This window comes from Salmo salar, chromosome ssa17 (genome assembly GCF_905237065.1).
Source record: "Salmo salar chromosome ssa17, Ssal_v3.1, whole genome shotgun sequence".
In the NCBI taxonomy this organism is placed as follows: Eukaryota; Metazoa; Chordata; class Actinopteri; order Salmoniformes; family Salmonidae; genus Salmo; species Salmo salar.
In genome coordinates, this window is record NC_059458.1 from 7405700 (window position 1) to 7425050 (window position 19351).

General features: G+C 42.1%; 1 protein-coding gene across 2 annotated transcripts in view; it reads left to right on the forward strand.

Annotated features, from left to right (window-relative positions):
• The first annotated feature begins 727 nt into the window (after positions 1–727).
• LOC106575122 (neural cell adhesion molecule 2) overlaps positions 728–19351 on the forward strand; it is a 433746-nt gene continuing 415122 nt past the window's right edge. Inside the window, exon 1 of one of the 2 annotated variants that reach the window (XM_014151337.2) lies at positions 728–1197. In XM_014151337.2, the coding sequence (XP_014006812.2) occupies positions 1155–1197 (43 nt within the window). In that variant the 5' untranslated portion in view covers positions 728–1154. The remainder of the gene's footprint in view (positions 1198–19351) is intronic. The other variant, XM_014151338.2, reaches the window with a different exon arrangement.

Here is a 19351-nt window from a genome sequence, read left to right on the forward strand (position 1 = left end):
TAGGTCCCTTAGTTCGAGAGAAGGGGAACCTCAATGCTACAGCATACAATGACATTTTAGATGATTCTGTGCTTCTAACTTTGTGGCAACAGTTTGGGTAAGGCCCTTTCCTATTTCAGCATGACAATGCCCCATGCACAAAATGAGGTCCATACAGAAATGGTTTGTCAAGATTGTTGTGGAAGAACTTGACTGGCCTGCACAGAGCCCTGACCTCAACCCCATTCAACACCTTTGGGATGAATTGGACGCTGGTGGCGAGCCAGGCCTAATTGCCCAACAACAGTGCCCAACCTCACTAATGCTCTTGTGGCTGAATGTGCCTGCAGCAATGTTCCAACATGTTCCAATATCTAGGAAAGCCTTCTAAAAAGAGTGGAGGCTGTTATAGCAGCAAAGGAGGGACCAACTCTATATTAATGCTCATTATTTTGGAATGAGATGTTCGATGTATCATGCAGATTTAGTTTGGATAGCATACTGCAAGTGAGTTACAAGGTGTGTGCCAAGAAACAATCAAATTAAAAAATTACAAATATTTTTTTCAAGCTGAATGTGCATATCATTCGTACAAACATACAGCCAGCCATTCGCTGTTCTCGTGTGTGCGCGCGCGTGCCTGATAGAGAGAGAGAGGACAGGGAGAAGAGACCTGCGGTAGGGACAGTTCTCTCCACAACCCGTAAATAATGAAACGGTTCATGTCACACGGATTTATTCATTAAGATGTGACACTGCAAGTTGCACAGTCCATCATCCATCATCCGTTAGTTTGACTTTTAAAACATAGCTCCCTAACAAATTATTGAACAATAATTTAAACTATTTTTTTTATTTTTATAAACCATAGTGAAACAATTATTGGAGTGATCTGGACCTTTAAATGAAAGTTACTTCCTCTTTTTTTCTAGAGGGGTATAGTGAGTGATGCTGTATAAATGCGGACTGCTCAGTTGAGTCAGGCAACGAAGGAGTAAAAAGTAAGCGCGAGCTGTGGAGCAAGCGCGCGCGTCAGAGAGGGAGCGAGAGAACGCCAGCGGACCTCAAGACGGAGGACGAACGGAGTGTCACGGTTCCTGCTATAATAACAGCTACTAAAAAACCTCCGCTAACAGCGAACGCTGGAAGCAGTCCGTCAGCCAAACCTGCTCAAAATGATTCTCCAACTCCTATGGTTTCTTGTCTGCGGCAGTCAAGGTAGGGAGAAATGTTTCTTGGCGTTGTGGACTTCGTGGATAAGTTGCTGTATTCGCCTACACTTGTCCATATCCCTATCTGCGGGAACAGTTATATTAGGGAGATGTGGGAGAAGGACCGCAGAGAGCGAGCAAGAGAGAGAGGGGCGGATTGCTTGACCGCTGGTGTTTTGTAGTTTCAGCACGTCTTCCAAAGATTGGAATGCTTGCTTTTTGAGAAGGGGATTATCAAGACCCCTTTGACTTCACTAAACTGTTCTGGTGTTTTTATTCAGATATTGAATGTGACATCCATCGATTGGTAGAGTAGCTATATCTGGTATAAAAAAAAATATTCAATAGGAGAGAAAGATTTGTGGATAGATGCATGTGGTTGTGGAACGACATCAGTAGGATGTGCTTTGTTTCGTTTTTTAATTTATTTTTATCAAGGAGAACAACAAATCGCAAAAAGCAGTGTTATGATATGGGTGATTGTCTAGGGACAGCAGAAGGTGTCCGTGGCATGCAGTTGGCAATGCGCAGATTATTTAGCTGTATTTTGTTAACACACAGCGCATCATAACACAACAACCTCAGGGACAGTTATTTAAATTCAAACTGTTTATTCTTTGATTGATAAATAACTACGCTTTTGTGGAACAATTCAAAGGCATCATTACCCTCAAGTGTTTAGCATTTAAAATGCATTAATTTATATCCTAGGCTTTCGAATGGGTGATGGAGACTCGGTGCAGAATTTGCATTCTTCACAGTGACAGAGTATCGATGATTTAACAAGAACTGAGTAGGTATAGACTAAAACTGTAGATGGATTAGTTTTGGGTGAACATGTAATCCCAGAATTGGGCACATGGACATGTATGAATGGCGAGAAGGATTGCTCACCCATGAGAGCGATTGCATGTCACTAGCGCATCAAGGGACACATCAAACCCGGTTACATTATCATGCTTGGCTTTTTAGTGTCCAAAGGTACCTCTGAAGTTAGCGTTCAATTGCGGGCAGTCAAGCACTACGCTTGGCCACATTCGTTTTCTTACGTGGAACGGCAGGTGGGGGTAGAGCGCTGCAAATTAATATTCAGTCAGAGGATAGGCTATATATGATTGTAAAATTAGGCTTGTGGCCAATCCGAAGAGAAGGGCATTCGTTTTTGAGATGCCTCTACCACAGACTATGTTTTTTTCAAATCTCTAATGTCTCCCATTTATGAAATGTATGGTTGTGAAAAAAATATTTTACTGCAAAAGTGGTTATATTTATAGATATTGTGACACTCCCCCTAAACTCAAAATGTGCAGAATAATGTCTGGCTGGAGGGGGGATTGGCCACAAACTCATGTAACCCAATATCGCAAGCTCTGATATTGCACAAAATGTGGGATACAAGTAGTCAGTTGTACGCCCTACATACACAAACAAAAAACATTAGGATATCTTATTGCATATTGGAAATATAGACCTGGAAACATAGATACAATAGGCAGAAATATTAACTATGAATATTTAGGATGATGGTGAGGTTTACTTTTTGGTAGCTGATTAATAGACAACTTTCCAAGTCAAATGTGCTCCCTTTCAGTGCTGTATGGTCCTGCCTGGCAAAAATACATAGGCCTACAATTCCATGTGTTTTGATGTTGTGGTTATTGTAATCAGCTCTAAAGAAAGCAAGTGGGCTCAGACATCAATTACATTTTTTGGGGGGGTCCAAGGTTCCTTGACGGATTGTGTATCTTTAGCCTCTACTCATGCAATTTAGTTAGGGGCCACCACAGAGTATCTTTGGGGCCACCCTGGATTTAGCCACAAGTCCAATATGGTGTCCAAAATCCAATATGGCTACCATAATACCATTTGATGAAGGTCAAATCATGTGTAAATATGAATGTTGTGTATATGAGGCTTTTTTCTGAGTAGTGTAGCACTCATGCGCATAAAGATTGTTTTTTTTCCTGAACTCAATATGGTCAACATAATTACACTCAGACACCGTTGCCTGGATATAAATTTCCCTAATTGATTTTGTATTGTTATTCTGTCTTAATTAAAATGTTTTCATACGGCTCTTGGTTTAACTAGGACTATGAGTGGCACTGCCATGCCTCGTGTTTGAATGGCTAAAGCCAACTAGCATTTCAATGTCTGTAACCATTGTGTATGGGGAGGATGCAATCACATAGGATTGCAAGCTCATAAGGCAGGTTTTCACCACATTGAACCAACACACCGTTCCAATGTCAATGCCATCCTGAATCTCCCAGGACTGTCCTCAATACGCCCACTCCATCAGTCCCCCCTCTGGCAGTTAATAAAGACAGACACCATGGAACTGGACTGCCACATGTCAGTATGCCGTTCAACAGCCGAAATGCCATCTGGAAAGTGCTGCCGTGCATTGCCCTCATATGCACCTATTTTGCTACCACCCGTGGCTAGCCTCTTGAGGATACCCTACCCTATACCCTACAAAATGCCACAGCGCATTTTGAAAAAAATTCGTTCCCATTTTCAACGGCCTACTAATCAAACTCAGAAGCTAGGACATGCATATACTTATTATATATGGATAGCAAACACCCTAAAGTTTCTAAAACTGTTTGAATGGTGTCTGTGAGTATAACAGAACTCCTATGGCAGTCAAAACCCCGAGACCGATTGAAACAGGAAGTGGAATTCAGAATTGTGGACTCGACTTCTCATCTTTCCCTATTAATCACACCGTTAACAATGGTTCAGTGAGCACTTCCTATTGCTTCCACTAGATGTCGCCAGTCTTTTCACAGTGGTTTGAGCCTTATACAGTCGAAACTCAGTGAATGAGACGCGTTGGAAATTGGTCACAAGGGATGGGCCATCACCATTATGACGCCGGCGGCCATGTCTACCCCCACCTTTGGAAACGGTTTGAAACACAATGAAATCATCCCCCTCGAATCTTATTGGCTCTCTTGGTGTTACAGGCCCTGAAGATTAATGTTTTACAACGTTTGACATGTTTGAACGAACCTAAATGGGAAAAAAACGTTTTATTTCGAAACGGCTGTGCCGCGCCCGGCAGAGTATTTGGATACAGCATTCAGACGCGCTAACAACAGAAAGCTAATGGAACATAAATGATGGACTTTTTCGACCGAAAATACATCTGTTGTGGACCTGGGATTCCTGGAAGTGCTTTCTGATGAAGACAACTAAAGGTAGGCGATTATTGACAATATTATACAAGATGAGATGTGACATGCGATTGTTCCAAGATGGTGCCGAGCTCGGTTTATTAGCTCATTTTCTGTGTATCGCATCTCCTTTTATCGCAAAGTGTGATTACCCAGTAAAGTTAATGTAAAATCTGGTATGACAGGTGTTCTCAAGAGATATTCATCTATAAATGTTAGATTGACAATATAAATTTAAAAAATCGTTTTCGAATAGTAATAAATGGAATTATGCGCTGTTTTCCGGGACGCATTTGAGGGGAAAATAGTCAGTCAACGTTACGCGCCGATGTAAAATGCTGTTTTTATATATAAATATGACCTTTATTGAACAAAAGAATGCATGCATTGTATAACATGATGGCCTAGGTGTGTCATCTGATGAAGTTTGTAAAAGGTTAGTGCTGCATTTAGCTGTTTTTTGGTTATTTGTGACGCAAGTGGTTGGTCAGAAAATGGCTATGTTGCTGCTTTTTACGATGGACTCATCTAACATAATCTAATGATTTGCTTTTCCTGTAAAACCTTTTTGAAATCGGACGACGTGGGTCGATTCAGGAGAGGTGTATCTATAAAAAAAAAAAAATATTACTTAAAAAAAATATATATATATGATTTTTTTTTAATGCTAATTGGCGATATGATTTTTCGCTGGATTTTGATCCCGCTAACGGGATCAGACGCTGAAGAGGCTAGCCAGCCCATGTGACACCTGAACTGGACTTTTATGTGAAGAATGAGCATTGGTCTGAAACTGTTCAGTCATCCCTATAAGGACATATGGCAAACTAGAGGTCCCTTAGGATGGTCAAACTTAAACAAAAATGCTGTACCTGATTGTGTATGTTGACTGGCGATTGACTGCAGTTGTGCATGGTGGTTGGGGATTGACTTGTGCACCATGCTTTATCAGCTCCACCTCCTCTGCAAGCCCTTTACTTTCCATCAATGCCTATGGATCATCTTCAAATGTATGTGTGTGGAGCTGGGCTATGTCCCTCATAACCAATGCCTCATAGTCATAGTCTATGACCTACACTCTAACCTGAGGTCACCCTCACAGGGTCTGTCACTCTGCTCATCTCCTGCTGGGTCCAGACCATAATCACAGCCAACTATCCACAGTAAATATCGACCAAATATTCATCCTACCCGACTTCTAAAGGAATATGTAGGACGTGACCTGCAATACTTTTTGCCACGTTCAACAAAACTACAACCGCTGGTCAATTAGGAGTTGGAAAGATCTAAGAGCAGGTCTGTTTATGACAGCCCCTTCACAGACTCTCTCCTTCACAACCAGACAACCAACCATTCCACTACTGGAGAGTCCCCAGCATTATTCAGGCTCAGATAACATTCCAGTTAGTCAATGGGTCTTGTTGGCATGCAAGCTGCATCTGCTGAGTGCCTGCACCCAACTGTTGTAAAAATGGAAACTGATCAGCACACAGCCCTGAATACCCTGCCAGTCATACAGGAAGGATGTTGCCCTTGTCGCTGCAGTTTTCCCAGAAAGAGCAGTTAGCTGTGCAACCTGGTCAGGGCCCATAACTACAACCACTATTGGCTAATTTGTATTAGAGGTCGACCGATTAATTGGCAGGGCCGATTTCAAGTTTTCATAACAATCGGTAATCAGCCTTTTTGGACACTGATTATGGCCGATTACATTGCAATCCACGAGGAAACTGCGTGGCAGGCTGACTACCTGTTACGTGAGTGCAGCAAGGAGCCAAGGTAAGTTGCTAGCTAGCATTAAACTTATCTTATAAAAAAAACAATCAATCTTCACATAATCACTAGTTAACTACACATGGTTGATGCATATAATCAATGCGGTGCATGTTAATTTATCATCGAATCACTTCAACTTCGCCAAACGGGTGACGATTTAACAAATGCGCATTCACGAAAAATGTACCTAACCATAAACATCAATGCCTTTCTTAAAATCAATACACAGAAGTATATATTTTTTAAACCTGCATTTTTAGTTAAAAGAAATTCATGTTAACTGTGAACTAATTTGCCAGAATTTTACATAAATTATGACAACATTGAAGGTTGTGCAATGTAACAGCAATATTTAGACTTAGGGATGCCACCCGTTCGATAAAATACGTAACGGTTCCATATTTCACTGAAAGAATAAACATTTTGTTTTCAAAATGATAGTTTCCGGATTTGACCATTTTAATAACCAAAGGCTCGTATTTCTGTTTATTATATTATAATTAAGTCTATGATTTGATAGAGTAGTCTGACTGAGCGGTGGTGGGCAGCAGCAGGCTCGTAAGCATGAATTCAAACAGGACTTTACTGCGTTTGCCAGCAGCTCTTAGCAATGCTTGAAGCACAGCACTGTTTGTGACTTCAAGCCTATCAACTCCCGAGATTAGGCTGTCAATGCTACAGTGCCTATAAAAACATCCAATAGTCAAAGGTATATCTAATACAAATGGTATAGCGAGAAGTAGTTGACACCTCATAATTCCTATAATAACTACAACCTAAAACTTCTTAACTGGGAATATGTTCTGAGCAAGGAACTTAAACATTAGCTTTTTTACATGGCACATATTGCAAATTTTGCACTGTTTTTGCATTATTTAAACCAAATTGAACATGTTTCATTATTTATTTTAGACTAAATACATTTTATTTATGTATTATATTATTTTAAAATAAAAGCGTTCATTCAGTATTGTTGTAATTGTCAGTATTACAAATATATACATGTAAAAATGGTCTTAAAATTATTATTTTTTTCAATCGGTATCGGCTTTTTTTTGGTCCTTTCATAATCGGTCAACCTCTACTTTGTATCCTCCCCCTGTTAGGACACACTCATGTCCTGTCACCTCAAATACTTTGAATCAACCTTGCACACTTAGTTTCAGTGGTGAAAAGAGGGGAGATTGTACAGTACATATACGCTACTGGAGTGTCTGACTTGTATTACAGGTTGCTTTCCTGTAACTTGGTTACGCTACTACTGTATGTGCTTGTGTTGTAAAAAAACATGAACACACATTGTAAAGCTAGTTTGCTTCTGCTATTCAAACACGAGGCATGGCAGTGCCTCTCATAGTTAAGGTTATGTCAAGAGTCGTATGAAACCCTTTTAATAAAGACAGAATAACACAATACAAAATTAACCAGGGCAATTTATATCCAGGCAATGGTGTCTGAGTGTAATTGTTGGCCTTATTTGATTTGGATTAAAAATGTTTTTGTGTAAATTAGTCTTTATGGTCATGATTGGTATTATGCTAGCCATGTTGGATTATGGATGCCATATTGGATTTGAGGCTAAATCCAGGGTGGCCCCAAAAATAATCTGTGGTGGCCCCTGACTAAATTGCATGAGTAGAGGCTAAAGGAACCCTGGACCCCCCAAAGCATTTAATTTTGATGTCTGAGGCCACTTGTATTCTTTAGAGCCGATTTTACAATAGCCACAACATCAGAAGACATGTAAAAAAAAAAAATAATAATAAATTTGTAAAAACACCAGGAAATCACCTTCAAATGATTTAGAATTTTGGAAATCTGTTCCCAAGTATTCCGACATATAATTGACACGTGATCACATACAATTGTAAGCAAGGTTCGAAATTATGTTTTAATTAAATATTATCGGTTTGGGTTTATTGCGGTCAATTTGAAGTCTACAAATGATTTGTAGTTATGTTCCGGACCCCGACCATCCGCTCAAGGAAATATTAGCCCGTGGCTGAATCTAGTTGATGATCCCTGCTGTACAGACTTCATTATTTCAGTTGGCTTTCTTCTGACTCAGAACTAAATGGTATATTATAGTTGCCTTTGTGTGCTTTAAACATATTTTACAGTTGACAAATAACTCCCATTCCCTGGCACCTCTGACATTGACAAAACTTTCTCACATTGTCACATTGTCTCAACAGAGGTCCCCCTGGTCCCTCTAGCTATATCCAACCCACCTTACGATGCACTTTTGGCTTTTACAACCTTTCAGGAATTAAGTTCGCTATTTGTTCGCTATGCCATTTGAGAGAGGATTATTTTTTTTTGCCTGGGCAGAGTGTTCTCTCTGTTAGAGCAACATTAGCATTAGAAATCCCAGCGAGGCTTCCTCTCGGCAGGTCATCGGTTATGCATCCTTGAAGGTTTATGTATTTAGAGTTTTTCCGGTGCTCAGTGAAATGAATTATATGCTCCTCCATGCTCGCCCAGAGACCATCCAGTGAGATGTTAAGTGGCATAATTAAGATATTTCTTTGATTCACTGGGAGACATGTCAGCGGCAGAGGATTTAAAAGATTTATGCCCCTGTGCACTCTTTGCACTGTGGAGACGTACGTGCACAGACATAGGTATGTATGTATGTCTTCATCTACACTGATTGAAGTGGATTTAGCAAGTGACATCAACAATGAATCATAGCTTTCACCTGGTCAGTCTGTCATGGTGTTCCTAATGTTTTGTACACTCAGTGTATATACATGCTCCTGTATCTGTGTGTGTGTGTGTGCTGTCCTCTCGGTTGTGTGTGTGTGTGTGTGTTATATTACAAGCACATATAGGTGAACCGGTTTGTGTCAAGAACTGCAATGTTGCTTTGTTTTTAATGCTCCACAGTTTCTCGTGTGTATTAGGAATGGTCCACCACCCAAAGGACATCCAGCCAACTTGACACAACTGTAGGAAGCATTGGAGTCAACATGGGCCAGCATCCCTGTGGAACGCTTTTGACACCTTGCAGAGTCCATGCCCGATGAATTAAGGCTGTTCTGAGGGCGAAGGGGGGTGCAACTCAATATTAGGAAGGTGTTCCTAATGTTTTGTAAACTCTGTGTATACACACACACACACACACACACACACACACACACACACACACACACACACACACACACACACACAGTTTCGTCGTCAGAGCCTCAAGCTGAACCAACACCTTTTCCAATGCATTCCTAGCAAAAATCACACCATATTAATTTCTGCATGAACGTATTAGGCTAACATTCTCTGGGAATAGTTGAGCACACACAATCCTTTTACATTATGTAACGCCACTCAGAAAGTCCCATTAAAGACATGCAAAAGCTGTTCACATAAGGAATGGCCCGTGTCTTCGCTCGGCGCGCACAGGAATTGATTGCATTATTTGATTAATAGAGTGGGAAGGGGGGAACACATATACAGACGCGCATATGAAAATGGAATGGCCCCCGGAGGGGAATCGCATATGAAAAATCAATTTAAAGAAGGACTGGAGTCAGCAGGGCCTCCGAAATCGTACAAAGGCCAATCTCAATGTTATGGATATGCTATTTATTTCACCCTTTCTTAGCTCCTTTTTGATTTTTCATATGTCCTTTAGCAGTCAATCCCGTAATGTTTTAGAATTGGGGGGCGGAATTTGCATAGATAAGAAAAAAAAAAAGACTGCACACAGTTCATCGGCACTCTTGAGATACAGTATGTGTGGATATACATATGGAAGATCTATAAACTAGTGCAGTTTGCATCTGTAGGGAGTAAGTGGCAATGTAGCATAAAGGGAGAACATAAAGCTGCCAGAAAGGTTTGAGAATCAATTTGTTGGATTTGACATTGATAATGGACAGCTTCAAACTTTGTACTTATGTTAATGCTTAGTAAATCTGTCTCTTTGAGCCACATGCTATGCAACGACTGAGTCATTCTACCGGGGTTCAATACATTGACACACAGATCTAACATATACACTATATATACAAAAGTATGTGGACACCCCTTCAAATGAGGGGATTCGGCTATTTCAGCCACACCCGTTACAGACAGGTGTATCAAATCAAGCACACAGCCATGTAATCTCCATAGACAAACATTGGCAGTAGAATGGCCCGTACTGAAGAGCTCAGTGACTTTCAACGTTGCACTGTCATAGGATGTCACCTTTCGAAAAAGTCAATTCAGAATACAATAACATTCTAGAGGACTCTGTGCTTCCAACTTTGTGGTAACAGTTTGGGGAAGGCCCTTTCCTGTTTCAGCATGACAATGGCCCTGTGCACAAAGCGAGGTCCATACAGAAATGGTTTGTTGAGATCGGTGTGGAAGAACTTGACTGGCATGCACAGAGCACTGACTTTAATTGGAACAATTGCAATGAATTGGAACGCCGATTGCGAGCCAGGCCTAATTGCCCAACATCAGTGAGGGCCCAACCTCACTAATGCACTTGTGGCTGAATGGAAACAAGTCCCTTCAGCAATGTTCCAACGTCTAGTGGAAAGCCTTCCCAGAGGAGTGAAGGCTGTTATAGCAGCAAAGGATGCGACAAAATCCATTTTAATACCCATGATTTTGGAGTGAGATGTTTGATGTGTAGGTGTCCACATACATTTGGTCATGTAGTGTATATTCGCTGTGTGTTTGAACATTGCTTTGCATAGGGATGTTGTAGATTGTTTGCTTTTATGAGTTACAGGTAAAACTCTTTCTTCCCAGCTTTCTTCCACCTGCTTATACATACAGTTGAAGTCAGAAGTTTACATACATTTATGTTGGAGTCATTTAAGCTAGTTTTTCAACCACTCCACAAATGTATTGTTAACAAACTATAGTTTTGGCAAGTCGGTTAAGACATCTACTTTGTGCATGACACAAGTCATTTTTCCAACAATTGTTTACAAACAGATTATTTCACTGTATCACAATTCCAGTGGGTCAGAAGTTCACATACACTAAGTTGACTGTGCCTTTAAACAGCTTGGAAAATTCCAGAAAATGTTGTCATGGCTTTAGAAGCTTCTGATAGGCTATTTGACATCATTTGAGTCAATTGGAGGTGTACCTGTGGATGTATTTCAATGGCCTACCTTCCAACTCAGTGTCTCTTTGCTTGACATAATGGGAAAATCAAAAGAAATGAGCCAAGATCGCAGAAAATAAATTGTAGACCTCCACAAGTCTGGTTCATCCTTGGGAGAAATGTTCAAATGCTTGAAGTTACCAGGTTCATCTGTACAAACAATAGTACGCAAGTATAAACGCCATGGGACCACGTAGCCGTCATACTTCTCAGGAAGGAGACATGTTCTGTCTCCTAGAGATGAACGTGCTTTGGTGCGAAAAGTGCAAATCAATCCCAGAACAACAGCAAAGGACCTTGTGTCCTATATCGACATAACCTGAAAGGCCGCTCAGCAAGGAAGAAGCCACTGCTCCAAAACCGCCATAAAAAAGCCAGACGACGGTTTGCAACTGCACATGGGGACAAAGATCGTACTTTTTGGAGAAATGTCCTCTGGTCTGATGAAACAAGAATATAACTGTTTGGCCATAATGACCATCATTATGTTTGGAGGAGAAAGGGGGACGCTTGCAAGCCGAAGAACACCCTCCCAACCGTGAAGCACGGGGGTGGCAGCATCATGTTATGGGAATGCTTTGCTGCAGGAGGGACTGGTGCACTTCACAAAATAAATGGCATCATGAGGAAAGAAAATTATGTGGATATATTGACGCAACATCTCAAGACATCAGTCAGGAAGTTAAAGCTTAGTCGCAAATGGGTCTTCCAAATGGACAATGACCCTAAGCATACTTCCAAAGTTGTGGCATAATGGCTTAAGGACAACAAAGTCAAGGTATTGGAGTGGACAGAGTAGCCTATTGGTTAGAGTGTAGGACTTGTAACCGAAAGGTTGCAAGATCGAATCCCTGAGCTGACAAGATAAAAATCTGTCATTCTGCTCCTGAACAAGGCAGTTAACCCACTGTTCCTAGGCCATCATTGAAAATAAGATTTTGTTCTAAACTGACTTGCCTAGTTAAATAAAGGTAAAAAAAACTGAAGCCCTGACCTCAACCCTATAGAACATTTCTGGGCAGAACTGAAAAGGCGTGTGCGAGCAAGGAGGCCTACAAACCTGACTCAGTTACACCTGCTCTGTCAGGAGGAATGGGCCAAAATTCACCCAACTTATTGTTGGAAACTTGTGGAGAGCCACCCAAAATGTTTGACCCAAGTTAAACAATTTAAAGGCAATGCTACCAAATACTAATTGCGTGTATGTAAACTTCTGACCCACTGGGAATGTGATGAAAGAAATAAAAGCTGTATAAATCATTCTCTCTACTATTATTCTGACATTTCACGTTCTTAAAATGAAATGGTGATCATACCTGACCTAAGACAGGGAATTGTTACTAGGATTAAATGTCAGGAATTGTGAAACTGAGTTTAAATGTATTTGGCTAAGGTGTATGTAAACTTCCGACTTCAACTGTATGTTTTATACTGCATGTGAGTTCAGTAACAAGTAAAACGTGTGTGTGTGTGTGTGTGTGTGTGTGTGTGTGTGTGTGTGTGTGTGTGTGTGTGTGTGTGTGTGTGTGTGTGTGTGTGTGTGTGTGTGTGTGTGTGTGTGTGTGTGTGTGTGTGTGTGTGTGTGTGTGTGTGAAAAAGGAATGGGAAAGCAGGGGTAAAAAAAAAGCAAGAGGGAGGCTAAGAGAGGGATAGAAGAGATATTAAGTTTAGATTCATTCAATTGAAGTGAATCCGATTGCATCTAGTCAAATTGCGTTCGGCAGAATGCAGTCTGGCTGTGCCAAAATTAATCAACAGTAATTGAATCTTGCCGGGACAGAATTGTTTTAGGACAGACTGACGTGATTGGAAGAGGCAGCTGCATGTTACGTTCTAACGTGTTCCCGTGGTTTATTCTGTCCTCTACAGGGGTCCTTGGGTCTGGCTTTGTCTTATAGTCAGGCAGTCTAATGGGCACCACAGAGGTGCAGAGGCAGCAGGGTTAGGCCCCGGGCTCCTTATTATAGACTGGGGGGAGGCAGGGACTGGTTCCCCTGACAGGGGCACAGAGGAAGATGGGATGTACTAACTCAAAGACTTGGGCACACACACACACACACACACACACACACACACACACACACACACACACACACACACACACACACACACACCGGCCATCAATCCAAAGCCTTTAGGCCTACATCTCTCTTGTCCCACTCTTGGGGTCCACTGTGTTGTAGGCCGGGGCATGGCACTGGCGGGCATGATTAAATGAAGCATTGAGGGCGGTAAGGATGGCAGTGCAGCTTCACAATGGGACTGTGTAGGGATGACCCAGTTAGATAGTATTAATAACTTTATAACTGTGATTGGAGGAGCCACATTGGACCATTGTCAGAGCAGAGGGGTCATGCCCATTGAAACTGATGGGGCATGTGCCCTCTTTCCATTTGGATAATAAAAATATACAAGCTAAAGGTTATTGTACACCATATTTATTTTAAGTTTTTTTTGGACACTGGCAATGGACACGCCTAAAGCTCTGCAAAACAATATAACTTTCCCAGAGAGGTGCAAAGACGGGGAGTGTGGACAGACACTGGAGACAGACAAGCGTAAAACAAGCGTTGTCGATTCACTTCAAAAACAAGTTTATCTTGACGAGACAAAAGCGTCGCACTGAAGTCCTGCAGGTTGTAAAATAGATTGGTCCCAAACCAAACGGAACCGTATCGACAGCGAATTGGTAAAACCAATTGACAGATGGAAAGCCAGAGACTGACAACCTCAGACACTGACAACCTGCCAGGGCAGATAGATTGAGACAATCGCAGAGAGATTATAGACTACAGTACTGTAAGATCGTTGGGAAGTGTATATCGACTGGCAAAGAGAAACCATACCATCCCGCCTTTTAGAGCTGATGCCAGACCTTATCCAGTAAAAGTGTGGAGTAAGCAAATAAAGCGCTTTGTTATTGGACGGTCAATCAGGGAGATGGAGAATGGGACTAATGCTAAAGATGGCAGTGTTGGGCTAGCAGACACTAAAGAGCTGGTGCAAGATTCTGCATTGATTTCCCCCTTACTCAGTCACCCAGACCCAGACAGCCTCACTACACACACCCATCATAATGAAGAGGCGAGAGAAGGAGAGAAAGGAAGTGTCGTGTTGCACGTGCATGGTCTATAAAATTCACATGCATGCAGATAGACAAGCAGAAGCACACACACACACATATGCAGGTATTGCACACATTCACAATTGTAGATAGACACATACATTCAAAACATGTATCGCTTTCTCCTGTTGTCTCTTGCACTCTCCCCTTCTCGACTGTTTCAATTAAATTTGCTTTATTGGCATGATAACTCAGTAATTTACACAGGAACATTTTAAATCAATAGCAACAGGGATAAAATATAATCCTGCTGTACTACAAATAACAATTATCCTAATTAACTTCACAGTAATGAGAGCAATAACAAAACAGAAATAACGGCATACATTTATTTATACCTATTGTTCCGGTCATTGTCCCTTAGCTTGTGGCAGGAAGCCACATGTTGGCCTGCCAACATAGCACAATGTGGCTTCTCTCCCAATCGGTTTTTCTGTTAGGATTCATGTTCTTTGTATTGGTTGATAATCACTGGGTAGAATATTGTTTTCAACTCTCTTGGTTTCAGGTTGATGTGAAAATGCTTTCTCTATGTCTTCCGGATAAGTAACTCTCGAAGGGATATTTGGCCTCGGCTATGAGTATGGGGTTAATGTATGCACTCTTTCTCTGTCGGTCTCTCTCCCTCTCTCTTTCCCTTTCTGTCTCTTCAGTCTCCCTATCTCTTGCCTATCCCAACCTAATCTCTCTTCCCTCCTCTCTTTACCTCCCTCCCTCCCTCCCTTAGAGTGGGGGAACAGAACAAGGAGCTCCTGGCTCGTCTCCTGCTGGTTAATTAACCCAAACTGTGATTGATGGGCTCTCCAGCGAGTGCCACGGGCTGCCTGCCATTGACCTGCCCGGGAACACGGCCCCAGTCTGCCAATCACAGCTCAGAATTACTAATGGGGCGTAAACTTAGCCCACCACCGCCTCACTTTGGCATGTCCCAACAGAGACATAGGCTGTCTACAGCTGGTTTGTGTTCATTATGGCATGCAAAATATGATTATTTAAAACGTTTTGCAATGGAAAGTAATTGTTTCTCATTACATAGGCCTAACACCTGGGTTGTGTTCATTAGGGCACTCAACAGACGATCATTTAAAACAGTTGTGCAACAGAAATTGAAAGCTAATGTTTTTTATTGGACAATTCCAGTTAGTCCATCCCTGTTTCTGTCTGTTTTCTTCTGCTTGGTGCCGGGTGTCCCCGTGTTATGGACCAATCCTTGTGTCTGTTTGATTTCTTGTGTTTGGCCTCTGGTCGTCTCACCTCCTGCTGAAATGGAGCTGAAGAAAGACTAGAGATGGAGTCTGGTCATATTTGCAGATTCTCAAATTTCATGCCCAGTGCCAAGCGTCTTGTTTATGGGCAGTGCTTTATGAGGGGAGAGAAGATGGAGGGAGGGAGGACACTTGATACATGCCATGCCCTGCTTCAGAGAAACTTCTCAGAAGTCCAGTACCTTCTGCCACTGTGTAGGGGCTTTAAACAAAATCCCCCTGTACGTGTGGGTAAGGCTGTGTAACACGACTGGGCATTCCACTGAGGTTCTCTCTCGTACTCGTCATGGTCCGGCTACTCTCGTCTCAGTTCTTGAGGTCCGCAGAGAGGAGATATCTCGATTCTCCCTACGTGAACGGTTTCTAAAGCAGAGTCTGTTTGTCTTCACAGAGGAAGTTAATGATGTTTGTTATTGCTGAGACTCATTACACATATTAATACTGTAGATAAGGATTTAGTTTGACTTTTTACACTTTCTCTATTTTCCCACAATGCCTCTGGGATCATACCCACGTCTTCCAGGTCAAGCCGAGGTTCAAAATTCTCTCACTGTTTTAGTGTCTACTCGACTTCTCTCGTTAGTCTTTCAACAATTCAACGGGGCGGCCTCGCCAGGTGTGTCGGGCAGACAGTAGGCGTTATTATTATCTTTGACATGCATCTCTTATTTTTCTTTGTCTCCTCCGTTATTCCCCACTGGGATCGAGTTTCTCTTTCCGCCAACAACGCGTGGATGCGTAACCATGGACGATGGTGCATGCACCTCTTCCGTGAGAATACAATTCATTAATTCTCATCCAGTATTTACTTAGCTGTGTGTGTGTGTGTGTGTGTGTGTGTGTGTGTGTGTGTGTGTGTGTGTGTGTGTGTGTGTGTGTGTGTGTGTGTGTGTGTGTGTGTGTGTGTGTGTGTGTGTGTGTGTGTGTGTGTGTGTGTGTGCTAGTCCTGTTTATGGACATATTGCTGCTCCAGATGGAGTAACAGCTTCTCCCCAGGTGTCGATCTAACTCTCTCTCTCTCTCTCTCTCTCTTCCTGGTAAAATTCACCTGGGCCATAGCATGCCACTGGGACACCTGACAGATTATCTTTGTAGATATACCTGACTTCCCCCTTTCCCTCAGGTGCTAGTTCCGCAAGCTAATCTTGCAAGAAAACAATTTGAATTCATGAGAATGTGTTATTCCCTGTTTATACAACGGAAGGGTCTAATGCTGATTACCACCGGCTAAATCTATGACATTAAAATGCCTATTTACTCTGTTCCATCTGACTGCGCAATCCACTGTCTCATCAGCCTAGCCAGGCAATTTATAAACTTGATCTCCACTATAAAAGCATCTAGATATTATCTCATATTTCGTTTAGACTAACATTTAGTGTCGGGATCAGACAGGCAGGCAGCTTTTCTCAGCTAGTCGAAATCATGGATCCGCATGTGCAGCTAGTTTGCGGTCTTTCCAGCTTCAGTTTGAAGTGATTGTGTTAGCTGTGTTGTTGGCTAGCTCCTCTGAACAACAGTGTCCTGACGAGAGAGCACATTTTCTATGCCAGGCAAAATTGTGCATCATTAGCTCATTGCTATGGATGTATACAAATAAATGTAACTAGAAAACAGCTTAAACAAACGCAAATGCAGCTACTTTGCTGTTATTGACGTGACTAAGTTAGCCGTTGATGGCTAGCTAGCAAGCAAGGGATAAGAACGTTGCCAGCCAGTATGACAATGGAACATTTAGAGCGAATGACGTCTCTTGCAACCGAACCGATAGAACGAACGACCAGCCAGCTTGGGTAGCAACCCTAAATTTGTGTCGGAACTATATCTTGTGGAAGAATGAAATAGTATGAATAAATTAATCAAAATAATATTTTTGATGAAAATAAGGATATTTGAATATGTTGGTAAGTCCTCCAATGCTCAGACACTGTGTACACGTTCATCTGAGGACTATTCTCTGGAGTTAAGAACTAGAAGGTAGAAGATTGGAATCTTGTCCACTGAATTATTTCTGTATCCAGTTGATATTCAATTGTCTGATACTTTTATATTTGTGGTCTTGCCAATGAAGTGTACGCGCAAGCCACTGAAGTAGGTTTGAAATGATTTGACTTTCAAATGATGGAGGAAGGGAGAGAGCGATGCAAGCCTTTTGAAGGGTCTTGGATACCATGCATGCCCACATTCCTCTCCTGAACATAAACCCCTTGTTGATGGCTGTTGTACTGACTGGTATAAAGAACCCCACAGGGACCTGGGCCAGCTTAGCAACTGAGCAACCACAGTAAACACACACAAAGCCAAAATTGAGGATCCGTCGAATATCCAAGACTGGCAGTTCTAACTTGATTTGGACAAAATAACAGGATCAATCCAATTGGTACTTGTGAGGGGCAGTTCACCAACAAAGTGATATGGATAGAGCACTGTCCATGTAACCATCTGGGTCTCAGTAGGTGTAGGAGTGTTGATCAATAATCCGTTTTTCCCTTTAAATCATAATGAGAGGGAACCTGATCCTAGATCAGCACTAGCATTTAGACTGTAGTCCATCATTTCTGTGGCTTTTAGGAAATATGTATTTTAAGCTTCCTGCTCCTTATCCACATGGCAGTGGTAAGCAACATGGGGAATAAGACATCATTTCTGGACTCCGGGCTGAAATCAGAGCAACAAATGGACAAAAGAAATGCTCTGCAGCGCCACTCTGGAGTCAATAAGAACAATATCAACATACAGCCAGACTGCCAGGGGAGGATGTAGCCAGCTAGAGCGCCCTTGAGGCTGGTTCCCAAGTGGCACCCTATTCCCTTTATAGTGTACTACTTTTGACAAGGACCCATAGGACTCTGCTCAAAAGTGGTGCACTATATAGAGAATAGGGTGCAAGTTTGGACACAGCCTAAGAGGTGGTGGTGGTCAAAGCCACATTTAATAGAGTTTCTCAGACGATAGGGTAGTTTCATTTGAAACAGTCACGCAACATAAAGCCCAAGTAGAAATGGTTAGACTCTCAGTAGGCCTTGGACGTCACTGGCAGTCCTGGAATGGAATTACCTGGGTGAAACTGGGATTGTGTGTGTGTGTGTGTGTGTGTGTGTGTGTGTGTGTGTGTGTGTGTGTGTGTGTGTGTGTGTGTGTGTGTGTGTGTGTGTGTGTGTGTGTGTGTGTGTGTGTGTGTGTGTGTGCACTCACGGCCACCCACCCACCCATTCACCTTTGTCCATCTCCCCTGAGGGGTATGATGCCCGGTCTGACTTAATCATAAGAGGACAAAGACACAGTTACACAGAGGCACCACCTCACCCTGGAATTCAGACCTCATTTCCCTGTTTTTTTTTGAGAGATGGGACTCAATCTCTATTTCTCACACTCTTTCTCCTTTTCTCTCTACATTTTCACTCTCCTACTGCACCTCCTGGGGTTACTATGAAGACTAGTAGGGCTGATAGTGTGTGCTATTCTCCATATTGTCGTTAACGCTCACCTGACTACATGCATATTAGATTTACTCTTTCTTGTTATGTCTCACTCTCTCCTCTCTTGCTCATTCTTTCTTTGTCTGTTTCTTTCTTTCTTTCTCTCTCTCACACACACACACACACACACACTTGTGGGAAGGAAGGATTAACAGAATGACTACTCATAAAACTGTACAGAAAGTACAGCATCTGCTTCAAGTGCTACAGTACCACACCTCTCCC